We start from the raw sequence: 21,629 nt of genomic DNA, 5'->3' as shown, positions 1-21,629 counted from the left end.
AAAATTGGGAGCCTCAAACAGCAAATAATTCAAAAACTATAAATAAAATAAATAATGAAGACCAATTAAAACGTTGCTTGGAACTGACCATACTAAAACGTAATAGCAAATCACCCCTTTAATGCCAATGGGCCCAGATAAATAGGTTATATCAGGGGGCTTTATGCAGGGGAATATGGGTAACTGCCTATAGCTATACATACGCACCTGCATTCATGTACCATTAAACTACAGCTCCCAGCATCCTCCACCAACAAGCAGCGCTAGGCAGAACCTTCCAGTGGGGGGGTTGGGGGGGTCAAGACTCGCATCAAACTTTTGCACTAACTCAGAGAACTCAGATCAAATAAAATGCCTTCCCGTGAAATTCTAGAATGTTACTTCCATTTAATTCTAGAAAATGACACACATGATAAGAAAACATGACATTTAAAAGAGTGCGGTTGTGCATGGTACAATGTGCGCTCACCTCACTGCCCCGGCAGGGCAGCAGTGCCAACAAGCGGGTACAGCTGGGATGCGCACCATTGGCCGAGGCAATGCAGGGCTGCTGTATTATTAAAGAACCAATCAAATAAGAGCTTCAGGGAAACATTGGGTCTCTGTAGCTATAATGAAGGGGACTTCTAATGCCTGAAATTCCCCATAGCCGGCTAAACATGGCCATATACGGGGCAGGTTTAAATGTCTCGTCCCAGTGAGGAGCGAATCGGCTCGCCAATTCAATATCCCCTTGATGTGATTCAATGGTTTGGCTCTCGAGCCTTTCTATTGGATCAATCTGATATCACCCACCTCAAGAGAAAAGATCTCTAATTGTATAGTCAACTTAAAGGGGTAGTTCACCGTAAATTAACTTTAAATATGATGTAAACGTTGATACTCAGACAATTTGCAATTGGTCTTCATTTATTATTTTTGATGGTTTTTTTAGTTGGTTAGCTTTTTGTTCAGCAGCTGTCCATTTGGTATTTAAGCAGGGTCTTGTTTACCCTAGCAACCAGGCAGTGGTTTAAACAAGAGATGGGAATATGAAGAGGGGCTGAATAGAAAGATAAGGAATACAAAGTAACAATAACAATAAAACTGGAGCCTCACAGAGCAATAGGGTTTGGCTGCCGGGGTCAGTGACCCCCATTTGAAAGTGGCAAATTCAAAAACTATAAAAAAAAATAAAAAATAAATAAAAACCAATTGCAAAGTTGCTAGGAATAGGAATCTATAACATAATAAAAGTTAACTTAAAGGTGCAGCATCCCTTTTAAATGATTCGGCAGCTTATCGGCCCGTGTATGGGCACTAACAACGGGCCTGCCCGACAGACATCTGACCTGAAATCGGCCAGATATCGAACGGGCAGGTTAAAAAAATTTTTGTCGGATCGGGGACCTCATTGGCTCGTTGATGAGGTCCCCGAACCGACCGCCTATAATTTGATGGTTTGGCCCCAGGGCCAAATGACAAAAATAACCTGAATTCGCCCGATATCGCCCACCCATAGGTGGGGATATCGGGAGAAGATTCTATCTTAACGTGTATGGCCACTTCTACACTGAACAGGGATTTACACATTTGGCCATGCCTCATATTATCACCCTGGGGCTGCTGATGTTCTGTAGCTCAGAGAAGCGCAGTGGCAAAATAACCCCCCCCCCAGATTATCATCCAACCCCTCAGCTACCTTGTAAAGTAATAGATTCTGGGACTTGAAGTACCTCCCATCTATGGTGGGTGGTGCCCAATTCTGTGGAAAGTAAAAGGGCTTTAAAAAGAATTCCCTTTATTATGGGGAGAGGGGGGGGGTAGTTAGAAATACCCTGCCAGCCTGTGGATGGGAGAGTCAAAGGTTCATGGAATCATCTATAGAATAAAATACATATATTTAGGTTTTTTTAAGCCCAACTGAATGAGCTTATGTCAAAAAGTGTTTTGTTTGCCTTTAAAAGAAAAGGAAGGGAGCCAGAATGTTACAGACATTGGGCAGTAAATAAAATCGCTAGGTTTATATGGCCTTCAAAGGCAATGTCCAGCTTTTTGTTAAACAAGTGCCTATGGGCCAAGTAAGTAATGGGCTTAACAACATTCCAACATTCCCAACCCTGGCTTAAGGGGGCCATACACAGGCAGATATCAGCTGCAGATCTGAGTCCTTTAGACCGATTGGGCAGCTTATCTGCCTGTGTATGGGGCCCACCGGCAGGCCTCCCCGATCCATATCTGGTCAAAAATTGGACATGTTTGATTTTCCCTTATCGGCTCACTGATGCAGTCCCTAGTCCGATGGCTCCTATACCTGTCTGGGCCCTAGAGCCAAACGATTGGATTAGCCCAATATCAACCACCTTAGGTGGACATATCAGGATAAGATCCACTCGTTTGGCAAGTATCTAAGTGTGTATGGCCACCAACTTCTTATAAATAAAATGACCAATTCCAGTTAGTCCCTATTGTCAAGATACTTTACTCCGTCATTAGGGAATTGTTGAACATGCGTTAAAAAAAGGTGAATTTCCCATTTAAGCAGTGATTGGCTACGCAGGGAAGCCATATTAAACCTATTTCCAGGGCAATCTAAATGAGCTGCGGCAACCAGTTACATAAGACCCAAAGTTCAGCAACAGAAAACCAGCCAATCCGGCGCCACCACTTACCAGAAATGAGCAGAAACAGAACTTTTTTTGTTTTTCTTTTTTTTATGTGAAGTGTCAAACGGATCGCTCAATTAGGAGCAACTGGTCGTTAGGAACAGACCGCCGATGAGTTGTACCGAGGGGGGGTAACACTGAGATGGGAGTCCAGACACAAGCCATAATGGGGAGTGAATTTTGCTTCCACACGGTTTCTTTACGATTTTTTTTTTTTTTATTTTTGTGGGTTTTTTTGTTTATGTGTATTTTTTTTTCTTGACGTCCGGATTTTTTTTTTTTTGTTTCCTTTCTAAGTGGGATCTTAAACAGAGTCTTCTGCCATTTAAACATACACAATATTAAGCGAGTTTCTTTGCTTTTAGAAGAAGGGGGGCTCGGGGGGGGGGGGGGGAGCAGGACGGGAGGCACAGAGAACAGAAGAAGGGACAATGATAAGTGCAGCTCTGATCCAAAAAAAAAAAAAAAAAAATCATAGCGGTTTGTTTACAATTTGTTAAATGTCTTTTATAATTTTTTTTTTTCTTTTTCTTTTCTTCTTCCCAAAAAATCTGTTACATGCATGCCCAAAAAAAAAAAAAAGAAGCCTCTGACCACCACACATGGTTAGAAAATTTTTGGATTATGTTTATCAGTCTAAAACATGGGAAAGGGGGCAGGGAGAAGGGGTTGGGGGCGGGACACAAAACAAAAAAAAAAACAAAAAAAAAGGTCAAAACATTTGCAAAGTGTGTCATTAAATGTTACCCCGGACAGATAAAATAGCGAAAAAAAAAAAAAAAAGAAGCACTCCTTGGGTTAAAAAAAAAAAAAGAAAATTGCGGTTTGTGTTGCACGCCGGTGGCGGAGTGGCTGGAAACTCTGAAATGTACGACCCTTTAGCCCAATGGTTTTGAAGGGTGAACGAATAAAAATAAAGGGCAGGTCCATTAGGGAACAGCAAAATACTGGGGGGAAAAAAAACAACCCAATGCGATAGGTAGGTAGGTCCCCCCTCTCGTAGCAACGCCTGGTTCTGAAGGGGGCCGCGGACGCTTAGCTGCCGTAAGATGTCGCTTTAGCTTCTCCCAATGAAGGGAAATACAATCTGTTCTTTCGGAACCAAGCGCTGACCATGATGGCCACCACCGCCGCAATCATGTGCTCAGTACTCGTCAAAGAATAATAAAGTTGAAAAGCTGTGACCTTCCGTCTGCCAGTCTGTCCCAGTGTGCGCTGTGCCAACGAGGAAGGGCCGGGCAGCTTAAGATGAACCGGAAAAATGGAGGAGCTGGGGGGGGGGGGGGCGAGGACGGAGGGGAAAGGGAAACAACAACAAAACAAAAAAAAAAATCAAATTTGTGTCGTCGATATTCTTTTCTTAGGACTTGTTAAGTGAAGAAGTTTCTAAGGCCACCTGTGTAATTCAGTGCTGATCTAGTAAAAGTCTCTTTCCACAGGGCCCGATCCAGGAGACAAAGTGTCTGCGTTTGGCACCTTTATGCTGCTGTTTTCTTTTAAACGTGTGTAACTTTCGAGAAACAGGAAAAAAAGAAACCAACGAAGAAGAGAAAAGAAAAAGAAATGTCGCCTCGGATCCTATTTTTGGTTTTCTTGTTCATTCGGCGCTGCCGTCGCCGCCTCCGCTTGGGTGTCGAGGCCGCCGGTCATCGCCAATACCTCCCGCTCGTCCGTCTTCCCCCTCTTTATATCCGGCTGCTCGCTCTGGTCTCCATTTTGTCTCTTGGTGGGGAGAGAGGCAGACGCAGACGCGTGAGTGGCCAGCATATGGAGGGGACTGGCGGCTGCTGTGGGACAGAGGACACAGGGAGGAGAGGTCAGTTACCCATACAGTTCAGCGCTAAGGCCTCCATACTATTATAAAATATATATATATACACATACATAAAGGACAGATAGAGGAAAGTAGCCCACAGTCTTTGCTAAATGCAGTTTTGGCACAGCAGGAACCACAGCAGATACAAAAAAAGGCCTACAAGGGCCAATAGCTGCCCCTCTAGACCAATCAGTAGCTGTGCATGACCTGCCCAATTTCCAGCCTATGGAGACCCATCCCAAGAGCAGTGCAACCAACATGCCGACAGGTCCCGGCCGTGGGATGGGTCTCCATAGGTTGGAAACCTGTGTTCAACTCAAGGGATAATTTGAGGAGCAAGGGAAGTATAGGATTCTGATTATTGCATTAAAGGGATTGTTCACCTTTGAGTCTCTGATGTAGAGTAATAATCCTCAATTTGCAACTGCTCTTCATTAATTATTTGTAGTTTTTTAGTTATTTCACTTTTTGTTCAGCAGCTCTGCAGTTTGGTGTTTTTAGTAGCTATGTGGTTGCTAGGGTCCCAATTACCTTAGCAACCAGGGAGTGGCAGCCAATAAATCTACTGCTCTGTGAGGCTCCAGTTTTATTGTTGTTGTTACTTTTTATTCCTTATCTTTCTATTCAGCCCCTCCCCTATTCATATACCAGTCTTTCATGCAAACCACTCACTGGTTGCTACAGTAATTTGGATTCTAGCAACCAAACAGCCGATAAAACTCCAAGCTGGGGGGGCCGCCCAACCAGTGGCTCTGGGGCAACATGTTGCTCCCCAACCCCTTGGGTGTTGCTCTCAGTGCCCCCAAACCAGGGAGTTATTTTTGAATTCCTGACTTAGGGGCAAGTTTTGGTTGAATAAAAACAAGATTTCCTACCAAATAAAGCCCCTGTAAGCTGATAGGGTGCATAGAGGCCCCTAATAGCCAATCACAGCCCTTATTTGGCTCCTCCATGAACTTTTATGGTGCTTGCTAGCAGAGAGTCACTGCGGGCTCAGCACACATGCAATGGGGCGGCCGAGTGTCTCTGGGAAGTGCCTTTTACTGACATTTAGCAATGACCGGACAGGAGAAGGCTTAGTACCCCCCCCCATCCCCCCATTGACAGAAGTAGAATAAGAAGCAGTCAGTATAGAGGTGCCTCAGTGGGACCACTAATGGGAAAGTATCACGGGCAGCCACGGCACAACCCTGATGCCATAAGGAGCCAACGCAGTGCGGCACAGAGAGCGCTAGTCACACCAGGAAATCAGTGGGGTGAGAGTGCACTGTAGCCCCCAGCAGGGGAATAGTAGCCCGTATCTATAACTGAAAGGCTACACCAGCACTAGCCCAGTAAGCTGGAATTGTGAGTTCTTTGGGCCAGCGTGGCATTACCAGGCTACACAGTGGCCTTACAGCATGGCTACATTCAGTAGGAGTCGTGTTTATTTGTCACCATTTAAAAAGGGGTGGTTCACCTTTAAAGTTTACTTTTAGATGTTGTAAAATGGCCATTTCTAAGCATCTTTTCAATTGGTCTTCATTATTTTTATAGTATAATTTGCAGCCTTTTCTATTGCTTTGCAGCTTTCACTGACTCCGGCAGCCAAAAACTATTTCTCCGAGGCTACAGTTTTATTGCTTATATTTCTATTCAAGTCCTCTCCTAGTCATATGCCAGAATCTCGTCCAAATCACTCTCGTTGCTAATGTAACGTGGACCCTAGCAACCAGATAGCTGCTGAGACACAAAACTGGAGAGCTGCTGAACAAAAAATAAAAACTACAAATCTACAAATAATAAAAAACGAAGACCAATTGCAAATTCTCAGAATATCACTCTCCACATCATACTAAAAGTTAACTCAAAGATGAACAACCCCATTAAGGAAGGCTTTGGAGCTGGTGCCAATTTAGCCCAATGCTGGGGCAATCTGATGGGGCAAGTTCAGATCCCGGAGGGTTTCATACTGCGCTGGCCCCCCACGGCACCGTCATGGCCACTCAGTGATACTTTCCCTGCCAACAGGAGTGCAGAAAGGTGCAGATTTGTACCTGGAAATATAAAGGAGTGGAGCAATTACAGCAGCTGATAATAAAATCATTAATTCAAGTGCATACGTTGTAGCCAAATCCCAAAATTCTGTCTTAAACTGCTTTGTGTATAATCACGTGAGTTCTGCGCGGGACCCATATTTATTCTGTGAATCCACTTTAGAACTGACATAGGGGGCTAAGGAAGCGATCAGGACGGATTTTGATTGGACTAACAGAAAAAAGGGATGTGGCTACAGGTCACACAATTAACAGTAAGCCCCCCACACACACAAGCAGAATCAAAGGCAACACACATCTGTCCCACCCACTATCCGGGTTCCATAACGGTGCCCATTAGAAGAAGGCGGCAGCAGAATGACAGAGGCCTATCAGTATCTATTGGGCTGGCCACAAACGGGCAGTCGCACAGAGAGGGGTTTATACAGTAACAAGGGGGCAAGATGCCTGAAGGGGACAGACCAGAGAGAAACAAAACAAGACAAAGATGTACAAGTCCTACCTCGGGTTCCATTTCCTCTCCACTGCCATGGGCTCTCAATCAGGGAGTAGCTGGAGTTAGCTGAAAAACATATTCAGCTGAAGATCTGGACAGAACTCTTTATTAAGGGGGCACGTTACTGCCCCAGGATACAGATTTTAAAGGAGCGTGGGGGGAGAAAGGGAAGGATAAATTTGATTGGATAGTAACGGTCTTACCATTGACTTACCGTCATGGATAACAACTTAAAATTTACACTACATCTTTTGGGGGTAGGGGCGGTCATATATATCGGGGGTCCGGGGGAGCAGAATATTAATACTCCAGACACAATTCTTACCAGTAAGTTCTGCAACTAGAATCTCCCTAAGGGACAGGGAGGAGCTGCCATGTTGTTTCTCTTGGAGAAATATTTGCCAATTACAGCACTTTCTCTGTATATTTGTATTTCTGCGTGTGTGGGAGCTGCCGTACTATTTCCCTTAGCCAGTACAGTGTTAAAGGAACTGTAACACCAAAAAATTAAATTGTATCACAGTACAAGTATAGGACCCATTATCCAGAATGCTCGGGACCAAGGGTATTCTGGATAAGGGCTCTTTCCGTAATTTGGATCTACTTAAGTCTACTATAAAATCAATAAAACCTTCGTTAAGCCCAATAGGATTGTTTTGCATCCAATAAGGATTATTTATATTTTAGTTGGGATCAAGTACAGGTACTGTTTTATTATTACAGAGAAAAGGGAATCATTTAACCATGAAATAAACCCAATAGGGCTGTTCTGCCCCAATAAGGGGTAATTATATCTTAGTTGGGATCAAGTACAGGTACTGTTTTATTATTACAGAGAAAAGGGAATCATTTAACCATTAAATAAACCCAATAGGGCTGTTCTGCCCCCAATAAGGGGTAATTATATCTTAGTTGGGATCAAGTACAGGTACTGTTTTATTATTACAGAGAAAAGGGAATCATTTAACCATTAAATAAACCCAATAGGGCTGTTCTGCCCCAATAAGGGGTAATTATATCTTAGTTGGGATCAAGTACAGGTACTGTTTTATTATTACAGAGAAAAGGGAATCATTTAACCATGAAATAAACCCAATAGGGCTGTTCTGCCCCAATAAGGGGTAATTATATCTTAGTTGGGATCAAGTACAGGTACTGTTTTATTATTACAGAGAAAAGGGAATCATTTAACCATGAAATAAACCCAATAGGGCTGTTCTGCCCCCAATAAGGGGTAATTATATCTTAGTTGGGATCAAGTACAGGTACTGTTTTATTTCTAAAGAGAAAAAGGAAATCAGTTTTAAAATTCTGAATTATTTGATTAAAATGGAGTCTATGGGAGACAGGCTTTCCATAATTCGGAGCTTTCTGGATAATGGGTTTCCGGATAAGGGATCCTATACCTGTAGTAAATATATTAAGTACTGACTTGTGTACTATTGCCCTGCACTGGTAAAAGTTGTGTATTTGCATCAGGAAGACTACTGTAGTAAATATAAATAAGCTGCTGTGTAGCCCCAGGGGCAGCCATTCAAGGAGAAAAGGCCCAGGTTATATAGCAGATAAACTCCGAAGAATACAATGGGAATCCCCACAGCTTATCTGTTATCTGCTGTGCCTTTTCTCTTTATTCCAGCTTTTCCCAGTGCAGGACAATAGTACATAACATTGATATTCTTTCATTTTTGGTGTTATTGTTCCTTAACCATTCCTCGCAGCATATTTGTCCCTATACAGAAAGGGTGTATTATTCAGGACTGGGAGCTGCCATATTGTTTAGCTCTTGCCATGGTCTCAAGTCAGCGCAAGCAACAGAGCAGCTCCTATATTTATAGGGATACTAATATACAGGAATGTTCTAGGCAGTTGAACGCAAACTCTCCTCCCCCTACGGAACCATTTTGGATCTCCCTAGCATTATGCACTTATGAAATAATGTGACGCTGAGTGGATGGGCTGTATATGAGGGTTAGTGGCAAGCTGGCACTGCCATACGCCTGACCAGCAGCTCTCTGGTCTTACCTGTGGTGACCTGCCCTTGGATGGCAGTGGTGATGGGTACAACGTGTGTCCCGTTCTGTGTTACTGCTTTGATTGGAAGCTGGTGTTGACCTAAAGGTGTCTGCTGGACTATAGTAACCGTCTGGAGGGGTGCCGACGATGAGGTCTGTATGATACGGCTGGCCGTGGTAAGTGCGGGGTGACCGATAGCAGGGATAGCTTCTACTTTCACTGTGAAATAAAACCAAGAAAGTAAGTGAGGCTGCAGCACATTGTATGGAACCCCTGCAAAAGTGTCATCTGGGGGGGGGGGTTGGCAACTGCCATCTCTGGCCACTTGACTTCCTCTCGGAGCTGGTCCTGATGCTAACAGTGCCGGAGATGGTAGCCGCCGACCCCACTGATCTACTCAGCATTTTATTGACAGGTAAAGGCAAAATGGGGCAGTACTGGAGGTTGTGGTTCTGTTATTTATCGCTGGGGAAGGATATGGAAGTGGGGGTGTTGTTGAATGCTCTGCCCGCCTACCTTTGACCTCTTTGTGGTCTCCGTTCTCTTGAGGCTCTAACTTTGGTTGGGCCATTACAGCAGCCTGAGCGACCATCGCTTGCCCTCCGACAGTGTAGGTGTTGATAGGGGTCAGGCCTGTGACATTTGTGACAGAGACGGCCGGAATCTGATGCACGACGTGTACAGTCTGCATGAGTGCCTGCTGCGACGTGGCAGTGGTCACTGGGGTGGCCACTGTGTAGGTGACGGGTTTAATGGTTTGGGGGAGCTGCCTTTGCACAGCAATGAGGACCTGTTGACTGGAAAGAGGGGACCCTGCAGCAAAGGAGAAATTGCAATCAGAAGTCCGTAGGGTACTGCAGTACAAGCACCGGCAAGCTATTCATGTATCCGACTCCTCACCTGGAGCGCTCTGTGCAAAGCGTGCCTCCTGGATCACTGCTAGCTTTGGCTGGATGGCGCTAGGCTCCGGCTCCATAGGGATAGGGGATCCTTCCCTGGACAAACTTTCTGGCGTCTGTAAACCACTGGAGTGAGCGGACAGAACTCCAGCATGATTTGGAGATGCTGGTGCGCTCCTGTGGCCAAAGCGGCAGATTGGAGAAAGTGCAACATTAAACCAAATGCATTCTTACCCGACAGCACAAGAACTCGCTCCCTGTGCTACCAACAGAGGGCAGCAGGGGGCGCTAAGCGCTTTCCTTACTGCTTACTCCTCACCGTGGCTGCCATCTCCCACACAGAGCTGTGTTGCCTTGGGAAGGCCATTACACGCAGGGTAACAGCTCTACAGCATAATATGTAACACAACCTTCTGCTGCCAGATCGGCTGTGCCATGAAACTTAGTGACTTCATGTGCGTGGGAGATTCAGCGAGACAGAACAGACTAAGCAGGGAGCTGCCAGACTATAGCAAAAAGCTTAATAATGTCCCATTCCATACATTAGTTTCACACATACAGTGGCTAACATCCAGGGCAATTGAGAGAGATTTATATACAAAAACACATTGCTTAAAGGCTGAGCAGCAACCCTTCCTAATAATATAAATGGCCCAGTTGGGAGGCTTAATCTCTTCCTTCTAACCCACAGCCCCAGTCCCTTCCCAGAGGCTATTATCCCCCCACTGCTACTATAGGCACCATCTCTCCCTACTATACCTGCTATCCCACAGCCCCAGTCCCTTCCCAGAGGCTATTATCCCCCCACTGCTACTATAGGCACCATCTCTCCCTACTATACCTGCTGTCCCACAGCCCCAGTCCCTTCCCAGAGGCTATTATCCCCCCCACTGCTACTATAGGCACCATCTCTCCCTACTATACCTGCTATCCCACAGCCCCAGTCCCTTCCCAGAGGCTATTATCCCCCACTGCTACTATAGGCACCATCTCTCCCTACTATACCTGCTATCCCACAGCCCCAGTCCCTTCCCAGAGGCTATTATCCCCCCACTGCTACTATAGGCACCATCTCTCCCTACTATACCTGCTATCCCACAGCCCCAGTCCCTTCCCAGAGGCTATTATCCCCCCCACTGCTACTATAGGCACCATCTCTCCCTACTATACCCGCTATCCCACAGCCCCAGTCCCTTCCCAGAGGCTATTATCCCCCCACTGCTACTATAGGCACCATCTCTCCCTACTATACCTGCTATCCCACAGCCCCAGTCCCTCCCAGAGGCTATTATCCCCCCACTGCTACTATAGGCACCATCTCTCCCTACTATACCTGCTATCCCACAGCCCCAGTCCCTTCCCAGAGGCTATTATCCCCCCCACTGCTAATATAGGCACCATCTCTCCCTACTATACCTGCTATCCCACAGCCCCAGTCCCTTCCCAGAGGCTATTATCCCCCCACTGCTACTATAGGCACCATCTCTCCCTACTATACCTGCTATCCCACAGCCCCAGTCCCTCCCAGGCTATCCCCCCCACTGCTACTAGCACCATCTCCCTTACCTGCTTCCCACAGCCCAGCCCTCCATGGCTATTATTGTAGAGCACTATGATCGGTTGTGGAATAACTACCAAGTTTAGAACCTTTCCGGAAGCTTATCTGCACTGCGTACAAAAACCAAACTCTCACATGCAATTGCTCCCAATTAGGAGCTGACAGATGATTACGAGTAACCATGGCTTCTCTATTACACGGCTGCTGTACTTTGCATTAATGAATATAGAATAAAGCGTGTCCCTTGACGTGTGCAGAGATGGGTTTAGCAGCACTGTAACCCGGCAGTAAGTATCGAGCACACAAATATGCAGGTTAATCACATAAAACTATAACTGCTGGCTGCTTACCTGGAGGAGAGCGGCCCAAGGGGAGTCCTGAAACAGGGCACGCCTCGAGGCCTTCTTTTCCTAAATGCCTGCTCTACGAGCTTGCTTTCTGAGGCTGGGTCTATCCTCCAGAACGAACCCTTGCCGGGCTCCTCTTGGGATCGTGGGACTTTGATAAAGTATCGGTTTAGAGAAAGATTGTGTCGGATGGAATTCTATGGGACAGAGAGAGGAAAGGTTCACACTGTGTTGTTACAGCCAACTGATGCCAAGCTATAATGCCTCCGTAGCATAACATGCACACATGGGGAGAGGAGACTCCAGGATAAGGGCAAACACATCCAGAGCTGAACGTAATCAGGGTCAATTATTAAGCCAGAGAGCTCAGCAAACAGAGATTTCCACCTTCCCGAGAGCAGCAGGCCGGTTCCCTTCATCCGGCTGAACATGAGCCCCACACTTACCTGCCAGCCTTTATCTGCTGTTCTGTAGTAGGGGTAGTTTTTTGTGATGTGAGTGTAGATCCCGTTTAATGTGAGCTGCTTGTCAGGAGCCATGGTAATTGCTTGGACTATTAACTGTGCATAGGAGTAAGGAGGTTTCGAATCGTCCTGTGGGAGACAAAAGAACCGGCAGTGGGCATTCAGTAAGCGGCACTTTGATTGCAAGTCATTTTTACATTTACTCTGGGCAGGGCAATGTGGGCAGCTGTGTCAGGCAACACTCTCACTAGGTCCGAGTAGGTTCTACAGCCTTGCCCAGTCAGGCCTATGGGAGAGGAGTGTCAGGCAACACCTTCTCACTAGGTCCCGAGGCCTATGGGAGAGGAGTTTCAGGCAACTCTCTCACTGGGTCCTAAGTAGGTTCTACAGCCTTGCCCAGTGAGGCCTATGGGACAGGAGTGTCAGGCAACTCTCTCACTGGGTCCGAGTAGGTTCTACAGCCTTGCCCAGTGAGGCCTATGGGACAGGAGTGTCAGGCAACTCTCTCACTGGGTCCGAGTAGGTTCTACAGCCTTGCCCAGTCAGGCCTATGGGACAGGAGTGTCAGGCAACTCTCTCACTGGGTCCGAGTAGGTTCTACAGCCTTGCCCAGTCAGGCCTATGGGACAGGAGTGTCAGGCAACTCTATCAAGAGGTCTGAGTAGGTTCTACAGCCTTGCCTAGTAAGGCCTATGGGACAGGAGTGTCAGGCAACTCTCACTGGGTCTGAGTAGGTTCTACAGCCTTGCCTAGTAAGGCCTATGGGACAGGAGTGTCAGGCAACTCTCTCACTGGGTCCGAGTAGGTTCTACAGCCTTGCCCAGTGAGGCCTATGGGACAGGAGTGTCAGGCAACTCTCTCACTGGGTCTGAGTAGGTTCTACAGCCTTGCCCAGTCAGGCCTATGGGACAGGAGTGTCAGGCAACTCTCTCACTGGGTCCGAGTAGGATCTACAGCCTTGCCCAGTCAGGCCTATAGGACAAGAGAGCGGTTTTATTCTGTTTACAGCAATGGGGATGCACAAACACAGGAGCCTGGTGGGACTGGTTACTTGCAAGGTGAATCACAAGAAGCCAATCTTCAAATCTTTCCTGCACCACATAGACCTGGCTATGTCCTCCAAAGCTACAGCCCACTCTCTCACCCCATGTCCTTACCCAATGGGGACTATGGCTGGACTAATACAATTTCTGTTTGAAGTTCACCAATAAACTTTTGCCATTTTCTCCTCTTCCTCAGTCTTCCTCTTTACTTGTGCCATCTCCACCCTTTTCTCCTTCTAAGAATGCCATATTGATTTGATTCATTCATCTCCCACGTGCCATTCTCCCTTCTGCTTTAGCTGCCACTCTCACCTCTGCACCCCATTCTCCCATGTTCTCCTTAAGTGGGACATATTAGCAAAACAACAAAAAAACACTGCTAACATTTTTAGGAGCGAAGGCACAAAGGACGTGTAGTTGCCCCAGATGAAGCAGCCAAAGCTAATCGTAGACTATTTGACTGCTGAGAGCTACAGCACTGTTATGGGTGCACTGCTCACAAATAAGCTGTACCCCAGAAATGCAGTCCCATATTGTGCCCACGGCTTACAAAGATAGGAGGGAGAGAGACGGAGCGAAAGAAGAGGGGGAGAGACGGAGCGAAAGAAGAGGGAGAGAGACGGAGCGAAAGAAGAGGGAGAGAGACGGAGCGAAAGAAGAGGGAGAGAGACGGAGCGAAAGAAGAGGGAGAGAGACGGAGCGAAAGAAGAGGGAGAGAGACGGAGCGAAAGAAGAGGGAGAGAATGAAGAAAGTGAGTGAGGAGAGAGACTGCAAGTAGAGAGAGAAAGGAAGCGCGAGAGAGAGAGAGAGAAAGGAAGAGAGAGAGAGAGGTCACATTACCTTGGGGCTGTCTCCCCCTGAAGCATCTTTGTCATTTTCCGACTGGGCAGCCTCTGCTATAAGGTCAGGGGGGATAACACGGCCCAGTTTGAACCCAGATGAGCCTGCTCCGCGTGGGCTGGAGGGGCATGAGTTTGCAGCACTGTATGGGGAAAGAACGAGACGTGTGAGTGTGTGAATTCTCTCTCTGGGCAGAGAGAAGTCGTGACACCCACAAAATTCCTTCCATCCAGGGGGCCCAGCTACTACAGAGAGGGTCCCCCCGCCCCTGCTCCATACCTTATGGTTCCTGTGGGAGAGGGCAATGGGCTGATCAGGTGCGCCATGTTGTCTGGAATGTTTATGGTCAGGGGAGAGATCTGCGGCTGCACAGGTTTCACAGGGGATTCTGGGGCCTCCAGCTTCTGCTTCTTGTCACTGGCCAGAGCAGTAAATGTGATTTTGATGTTTGTGCTGGGAAAGCGGAAGGTGCACCTGTGAGAGAGAAAGAGACAGTCAGAGTGGGGTACAGAATTGCTGTAGGTTACACCCCCACCCCCCCGGCAGGCAATATAAGCGAAAGCTCTGTGTACCAGCAGCAGTACCCTGCCTTCCTCAAATGGGGGTCACTGACCCCGGCAGCCAAACCCTATTGCTCTGTGAGGCTCCAGTTTTATTGTTATTGTTACTTTTTATTCCTTATCTTTCTATTCAGCCCCTCCCCTATTCATATACCAGTTCCCATCCAAACCACTCCCTGGTTACTAAGGTAATTTGGACCCTAGCAACCAGATAGCTGTTACAACTCTGCCAAAACTGGAGTGTGGCAGCTGGAAGATGCTCTAATAGGGCTATCATGCCTTTCCCATTGTAGGGGGAGGAAGTGGCGAGGGCAAGGTGCCAGCAGAGATGTTGTACCATGTGCCTAAATCTTTGGCTCAGCTGTCGGCCGCCATCACAGCAGGGGAAGTGAGAGTGGAACATCCCAGAAGCTGTGGAATCATCACAACCTACAATGATCCGGATTAGGATGTGGGGGTGCCCATCAAATGATCCTATATATGAGCCGTGACACTTTCCTAGCAGGGGTGCTCCTCAAGGTGCCAGTGACTACACCACCCCCATATTACACCCTGTACCAACCCAGCCTTCAGCAGCCTGACAGACCTGACTCGCAGGAGGAGACTGACTCCTGAAACAATATAAACACAAAGCAGCAGAGTGACAGACCTGTCTAGCTGGAGGAGACGGACTCCTGAAATAATGTAACACAAGGCAGCAGAGTGACAGACCTGTCTAGCTGGAGGAGACTGACTCCTGAAATAATGTAACACAAGGCAGCAGAGTGACAGACCTGTCTAGCTGGAGGAGACTGACTCCTGAAATAATGTAACACAAGGCAGCAGAGTGACAGACCTGTCTAGCTGGAGGAGACGGACTCCTGAAACAATGTAACACAAAGCAGCAGAGTGACAGACCTGTCTAGCTGGAGGAGACGGACTCCTGAAATAATGTAACACAAGGCAGCAGAGTGACAGACCTGTCTAGCTGGAGGAGACGGACTCCTGAAACAATGTAACACAAGGCAGCAGAGTGACAGACCCGTCTAGCTGGAGGAGACGGACTCCTGAAATAATGTAACACAAGGCAGCAGAGTGACAGACCCGTCTAGCTGGAGGAGACGGACTCCTGAAATAATGTAACACAAGGCAGCAGAGTGACAGACCTGTCTAGCTGGAGGAGACTGACTCCTGAAACAATATAACACAAGGCAGCAGAGTGACAGACCTGTCTAGCTGGAGGAGACTGACCCCTGAAACAATGTAACACAAGGCAGCAGAGTGACAGACCTGTCTAGCTGGAGGAGACTGACTCCTGAAATAATGTAACACAAGGCAGCAGAGTGACAGACCTGTCTAGCTGGAGGAGACCGACTCCTGAAATAATGTAACACAAGGCAGCAGAGTGACAGACCTGTCTAGCTGGAGGAGACTGACCCTGAAACAATGTAACACAAGGCAGCAGAGTGACAGACCTGTCTAGCTGGAGGAGACTGACTCCTGAAATAATGTAACACAAGGCAGCAGAGTGACAGACCTGTCTAGCTGGAGGAGACTGACTCCTGAAATAATGTAACACAAGGCAGCAGAGTGACAGACCTGTCTAGCTGGAGGAGACTGACCCCTGAAACAATGTAACACAAGGCAGCAGAGTGACAGACCTGTCTAGCTGGAGGAGACTGACTCCTGAAATTATGTAACACAAGGCAGCAGAGTGACAGACCAGACTCGCTGGAGGAGACTGACTCCTGAAACAATGTAACACAAAGCAGCAGAGTGACAGACCTGTCTAGCTGGAGGAGACTGACTCCTGAAATAATGTAACACAAGGCAGCAGAGTGACAGACCAGACTCGCTGGAGGAGACTGACTCCTGAAACAATGTAACACAAAGCAGCAGAGTGACAGACCAGACTCGCTGGAGGAGACTGACCCCTGAAACAATGTAACACAAGGCAGCAGAGTGACAGACCTGTCTAGCTGGAGGAGACTGACCCCTGAAACAATGTAACACAAAGCAGCAGAGTGACAGACCAGACTCTCTGGAGGAGAACAACCTTTGCAACACTGTTTAAAGAGTAACAACCAGGGGTTCAGCAAAGGCTGCTTTCAATAGCAATTACACTTACATTTACAACCTTTGAAGCAATAAACATTTTCAATAAATTCCCATTGGAAAGTTGCTAGGAATTGTGTTTTCATTTATTAGGCAAAAACTTATTTTTGGAGTTGACAAGTTTTGTTTTGTTACCCCCTGGAAACCCAGCGATGGAGGATCTGCGGGGAAAATGAAACAAACCCAGCTCTCTCTATACCATCCCCTCCCCACTATTTGCTGGGCCCCCACCCCAGTGTAACCCGGTGCCTAGGGTGCAGGCAGCTTTGTTGTGTGCACTGCTCTTGTCCCAATAAGGCTGCTGAGCTATTTTAGCTGGTAGATAAGATATCCCCGGCCAGCTCCCCTCTGCCCGTGTTGGTCCAGTGCCCCCGGCTATTTTCATATCTGGGAGCGGCTTGCTGCCAGGGCGGAGGAGGCACTGACAGTATAAAACTGCTATAATCTCGGCTTCCCTGCTATAACCCCACACAGGGAGCAGCTGGGGGGTTACGTGAGGACCCGCCTGGGACACACCTGGGTACCTAGGGGTTCATAGGCCCCTGCCATTGGTACAGCCACACTGGCACAGGCTGGGGGGGGGGCACAGTGCTGCTGCCTGTTATGTGTGTCTATAATATGATGTAATGAGGACAGGAAGGTTATTACATCACAGTTGTGACATCACAAAAACAGGGGCAATTCGGAGCCACTGTTGCACCACTCTTTAGAAGTCATCTGATTGGCCAGTTGACCAGATGGACAGGGTTCTACTGGACTTGGATTATTAGCCCAAACCAGAGCCACTATCAGGAACCATAAGGCCCAATACTATTTAGTACTGGTTACTTATTAACATTAACTATTGGTCACCTGGGGCCCACAGGCAAAAAGCCCTGGCAAGAAGTAAAATGGGGCCCCAATGAAAATAAAAAGTTCCCTGTGAACCCCCGTACTGCGTGGCACCACCCCATTATGGCCTTAATCTGTCCAAACCCCGCCTACTCCCAGTAAGGAACCCCCTACCTTTAAAATAAAAAAAAATAAGCAAATAAGCCATAAGGCTGTAGCTCCCCCAGTTATGAACAATAAGGCTGTAGCTCCCCCAGCAGAAAACTGTAAGGCTATAGATTCCCCAGTTATGAACAATAAGGCTGTAGCTCCCCCAGGTATAGATGATAGAGCTGTAGCTCCCCCATCAATAAACTATAAAGCTGTAGCTCCCCCAGCAATAAACTATAAGGCTGTAGCTCCCCCAGCAATAAACTATAAAGCTGTAGCTCCCCCAGCAATAAACTATAAGGCTGTAGCTCCCCCAGGTATAGATGATAAAGCTGTAGCTCCCCCAGCAATAAACTATAAGGCTGTAGCTCCCCCATCAATAAACTATAAAGCTGTAGCTCCCCCAGCAATAAACTATAAGGCTGTAGCACCCCCAGGTATAGATGATAAAGCTGTAGCTCCCCCATCAATAAACAATAAGGCTGTAGCTCCCCCAGTTATGAACAATAAGGCTGTAGCTCCCCCAGCAGATAACTGTAAGGCTGTAGCTCCCCCAGCAGATAACTGTAAGGCTGTAGCTCCCCCAGCAGAAAACTGTAAGGCTGTAGCTCCCCCAGCAGATAACTGTAAGGCTGTAGCTCCCCCAGCAGATAACTGTAAGGCTGTAGCTCCCCCAGCAGATAACTGTAAGGCTGTAGCTCCCCCAGCAGAAAACTGTAAGGCTGTAGCTCCCCCAGCAGAAAACTGTAAGGCTGTAGCTCCCCCAGCAGATAACGTGAGCACGTGTATAATAAATCGTACTTATTTTAGCGGGGCAGAGGGATTGCTGTGAGTGCCGGATCCTCGCTGTGGCTGGGCCCTGGGACTACTTTACATGCAAGCGGCATGGTGGCAAAGCTACAGAATGCTGCGAGGCGAGGGCAAGCGGCACACAGAACCTTCCTGCCAGGGAAATCTCTCTGTGGGGAATCGGCACAGATTTATCTGTCTCTAAAACCTTCTGCTGCTGCTGCACGGCCGCCTTAATCCCACCGTGGAAAAAACCAGCCGCGAACCCGGGTCCTGCGACACGGCCTCCATATTTAACCCTTCTGCCTAAGCACTAAGGCTTACACTGTGCCCTATCCCCGTGCACTGATCCCAGGGGATCCACCACTAAACATTTGTAAATACAACAATCTATTATTGCTCTGCCCCTTCCTGCACTGCTGGTTCTGACTACCATACATAGTGTGGCAGCAACTGATAAACTGACAGCTAAAGCCTGCAAGCCTGATCTCTGCTACATTGTTTCATGAGTCTGAATCAAACGTACACCAAGGGTCAGTTATCCAGCCCAGACATAGCCCTTAGACTGGGGGTGAATGGGGTGCAGGCCCTTACTGGAACATGCACTGGAGTTCTACTTCTACTCTGTGTTTGTTTAGGTTCAGCACCATAAACTCCGCCTCAAGCAGTGGGTGGGGCTAGAACACATTTGGTTGGGTTCAGCACCATAAACTCCGCCTCAATCAATGGGTGGGGCTAGAACACATTTGATTAGGTTTAACACCATAAACTCCGCCTCCAGCAGTGGGTGGGGCTAGAACACATTTGCTTAGGTTTAACACCATAAACTCCGCCTCAAGTAGTGGGTGGGGCTAGAACACATTTGCTTAGGTTTAACGCCATAAACTCCGCCTCAAGCAGTGGGTGGGGCTAGAACACATTGGGTTAGGTTTAGCGCCATAAACTCCGCCTCAAGCAGTGGGTGGGGCTAGAACACATTGGGTTAGGTTTAACACCATAGACTCCGCCTCAAGCAGTGGGTGGGGCTAGAACACATTGGGTTAGGTTTAACACCATAGACTCCGCCTCAAGCAGTGGGTGGGGCTAGAACACATTGGGTTAGGTTTAACACCATAAACTCCGCCTCAAGCAGTGGGTGGAGCTAGAACACATTGGGTTAGGTTTAGCGCCATAAACTCCGCCTCAAGCAGTGGGTGGGGCTAGAAAACATCTGATTAGGTTTAACACCATAGACTCCGCCTCAAGCCGTGGGTGGGGCTAGAACACATTTGCTTAGGTTTAGCACCATAAACTCCGCCTCAAGCAGTGGGTGGGGCTAGAACACATTTGCTTAGGTTTAGCACCATAAACTCCGCCTCAAGCAGTGGGTGGGGCTAGAACACATTTGATTAGGGTTTAACACCATAAACTCTGCCTCAAGCAGTGGGTGGGGCTAGAAGGTAGGTGAGGGCCTCAATAGCAAGGTAAGCAGATACACAGTGCCTCAAGAAACCAGATAATATCAGGGCTCATAAAAGACCAACTGAAAATCTGCTTAGAATAGGGCCAGAAACACCATAATAACAGTTTATGTAAAAGGCGTGCCCCTGCTTTAGCCTCCCCCCAGGTACCAGTGCCAGAAAGGGAAAGTTCCGCATTATCTAACATACTGCAATAATTCCTCCCCAAATGGAGCTTTCTAAGAACAGCCAAGATAATCCTGAGAGAGGGAGCTTGGCAGCCGGAGAATTCTATGGCTGAATGGGCCGAGGGCAGGACACAAGCACCGCTGCCCGGGCGGGGAGACAGAGGGGGGAAGAATAATTAAAGGGGGAGAGAGAATGTGATTCCCCCCGCATTGCCTGGTTACTGCCCCTGGGAAAGGAGAAGGGGCTCCCGGCTCACACAATGCCAGTTATGTTTCCCCAGACTGGAATCTGCCGCTGGAATGTGCCGGAATATAAATAAGGGGGATTAGGAAAGGCTCCCACACTCACCCCGGCACCCTAACCAGCACCCACTGGGCTCTCACTGCAACTTATGTTTAGCTGCAAGGATATTAAAGGGGAAATAGAATAGCTATCAAATGCAATAAATATTAGTTTGTGCTTAGTAAAGCTATTGTCCATTAGAGGCCACAGTACATTCATTTGCCTGTACTAAGAACAATTAAGCAGGAACAGCCTGAGTTAGCCATAGCTTTATGGTATCTCTCTGTACAGGCTATGTCTGCACAGGTATTCCCCTATACTAAATACAGGCTATGAGCAAACTCAGGGGGCCGTTCCTGCTGAATTGTTCTTTAGTATAGGGGAATCCCTGTGCAGACATAGCCTGTACAGAGAGATACCATAAAACTATGGCAGCATAGGGATCCCCCTGTACTAAGCACAATTCAGCAGGAACAGCCCCCTAAGTTTGCCCATAGCCTGTACTGAGAGATACCATAAAACTAAGGCACATAGGGATTCCCCTGTACTAAGCACAATTCAGCAGGAACAGCCCCCTAAGTTTGCTCATAGCCTGTACAGAGAGATACCATAAAACTATGGCACATAGGGATTCCCCTGTACTAAGCACAATTCAGCAGGAACAGCCCCCTAAGTTTGCTCATAGTCTGTACAGAGAGATACCATAAAACTATGGCACATATGGATTCCCCTGTACTAAGCACAATTCAGCAGGAACAGCCCCCTAAGTTTGCTCATAGCCTGTACAGAGAGATACCATAAAACTAAAGCACATAGGGATTCCCCTGTACTAAGCACAATTCAGCAGGAACAGCCCCCTAAGTTTGCTCATAGCCTGTACAGAGAGATACCATAAAACTATGGCACATAGGGATTCCCCTGTACTAAGCACAATTCAGCAGGAACAGCCCCCTAAGTTTGCTCATAGCCTGTACAGAGAGATCCACCACAATGGATTTTCCTATACTAAGCACAATTCAGCAGGAACAGCCTGCCAAGTCTGCATCTAATGCAACATACACGATGATCAAGTAAAACCTTTAAGGCTTAGTCAATGTAAATGTAGGAAACAACAAATACTCCCCTAATATCAGA

The 21,629-nt window shown here is 47.4% G+C and overlaps 1 protein-coding gene across 2 annotated transcripts in view; it reads right to left on the bottom strand.

The window, feature by feature from the left end:
- Positions 1-2,450: 2,450 nt before the first annotated feature.
- The window catches only part of foxk2 (forkhead box K2), a 46,925-nt gene continuing 27,746 nt past the window's right edge, over positions 2,451-21,629 (bottom strand). Inside the window, 9 exon segments of one of the 2 annotated variants that reach the window (NM_001142162.1) lie at positions 3,177-4,432; positions 7,000-7,059; positions 9,019-9,228; positions 9,526-9,822; positions 9,910-10,085; positions 11,817-12,010; positions 12,260-12,406; positions 14,162-14,303; positions 14,441-14,635. In NM_001142162.1, the coding sequence (NP_001135634.1) occupies positions 4,224-4,432; positions 7,000-7,059; positions 9,019-9,228; positions 9,526-9,822; positions 9,910-10,085; positions 11,817-12,010; positions 12,260-12,406; positions 14,162-14,303; positions 14,441-14,635 (1,630 nt within the window). In that variant the 3' untranslated portion in view covers positions 3,177-4,223. 2 annotated transcript variants of the gene reach the window in all.

Source organism: Xenopus tropicalis, chromosome 10 (genome assembly GCF_000004195.4).
Source record: "Xenopus tropicalis strain Nigerian chromosome 10, UCB_Xtro_10.0, whole genome shotgun sequence".
In the NCBI taxonomy this organism is placed as follows: domain Eukaryota; kingdom Metazoa; phylum Chordata; class Amphibia; order Anura; family Pipidae; genus Xenopus; species Xenopus tropicalis.
The sequence above is the reverse complement of the archived record's forward strand: the minus strand, read 5'-3'. Positions and strand labels throughout refer to the sequence as shown.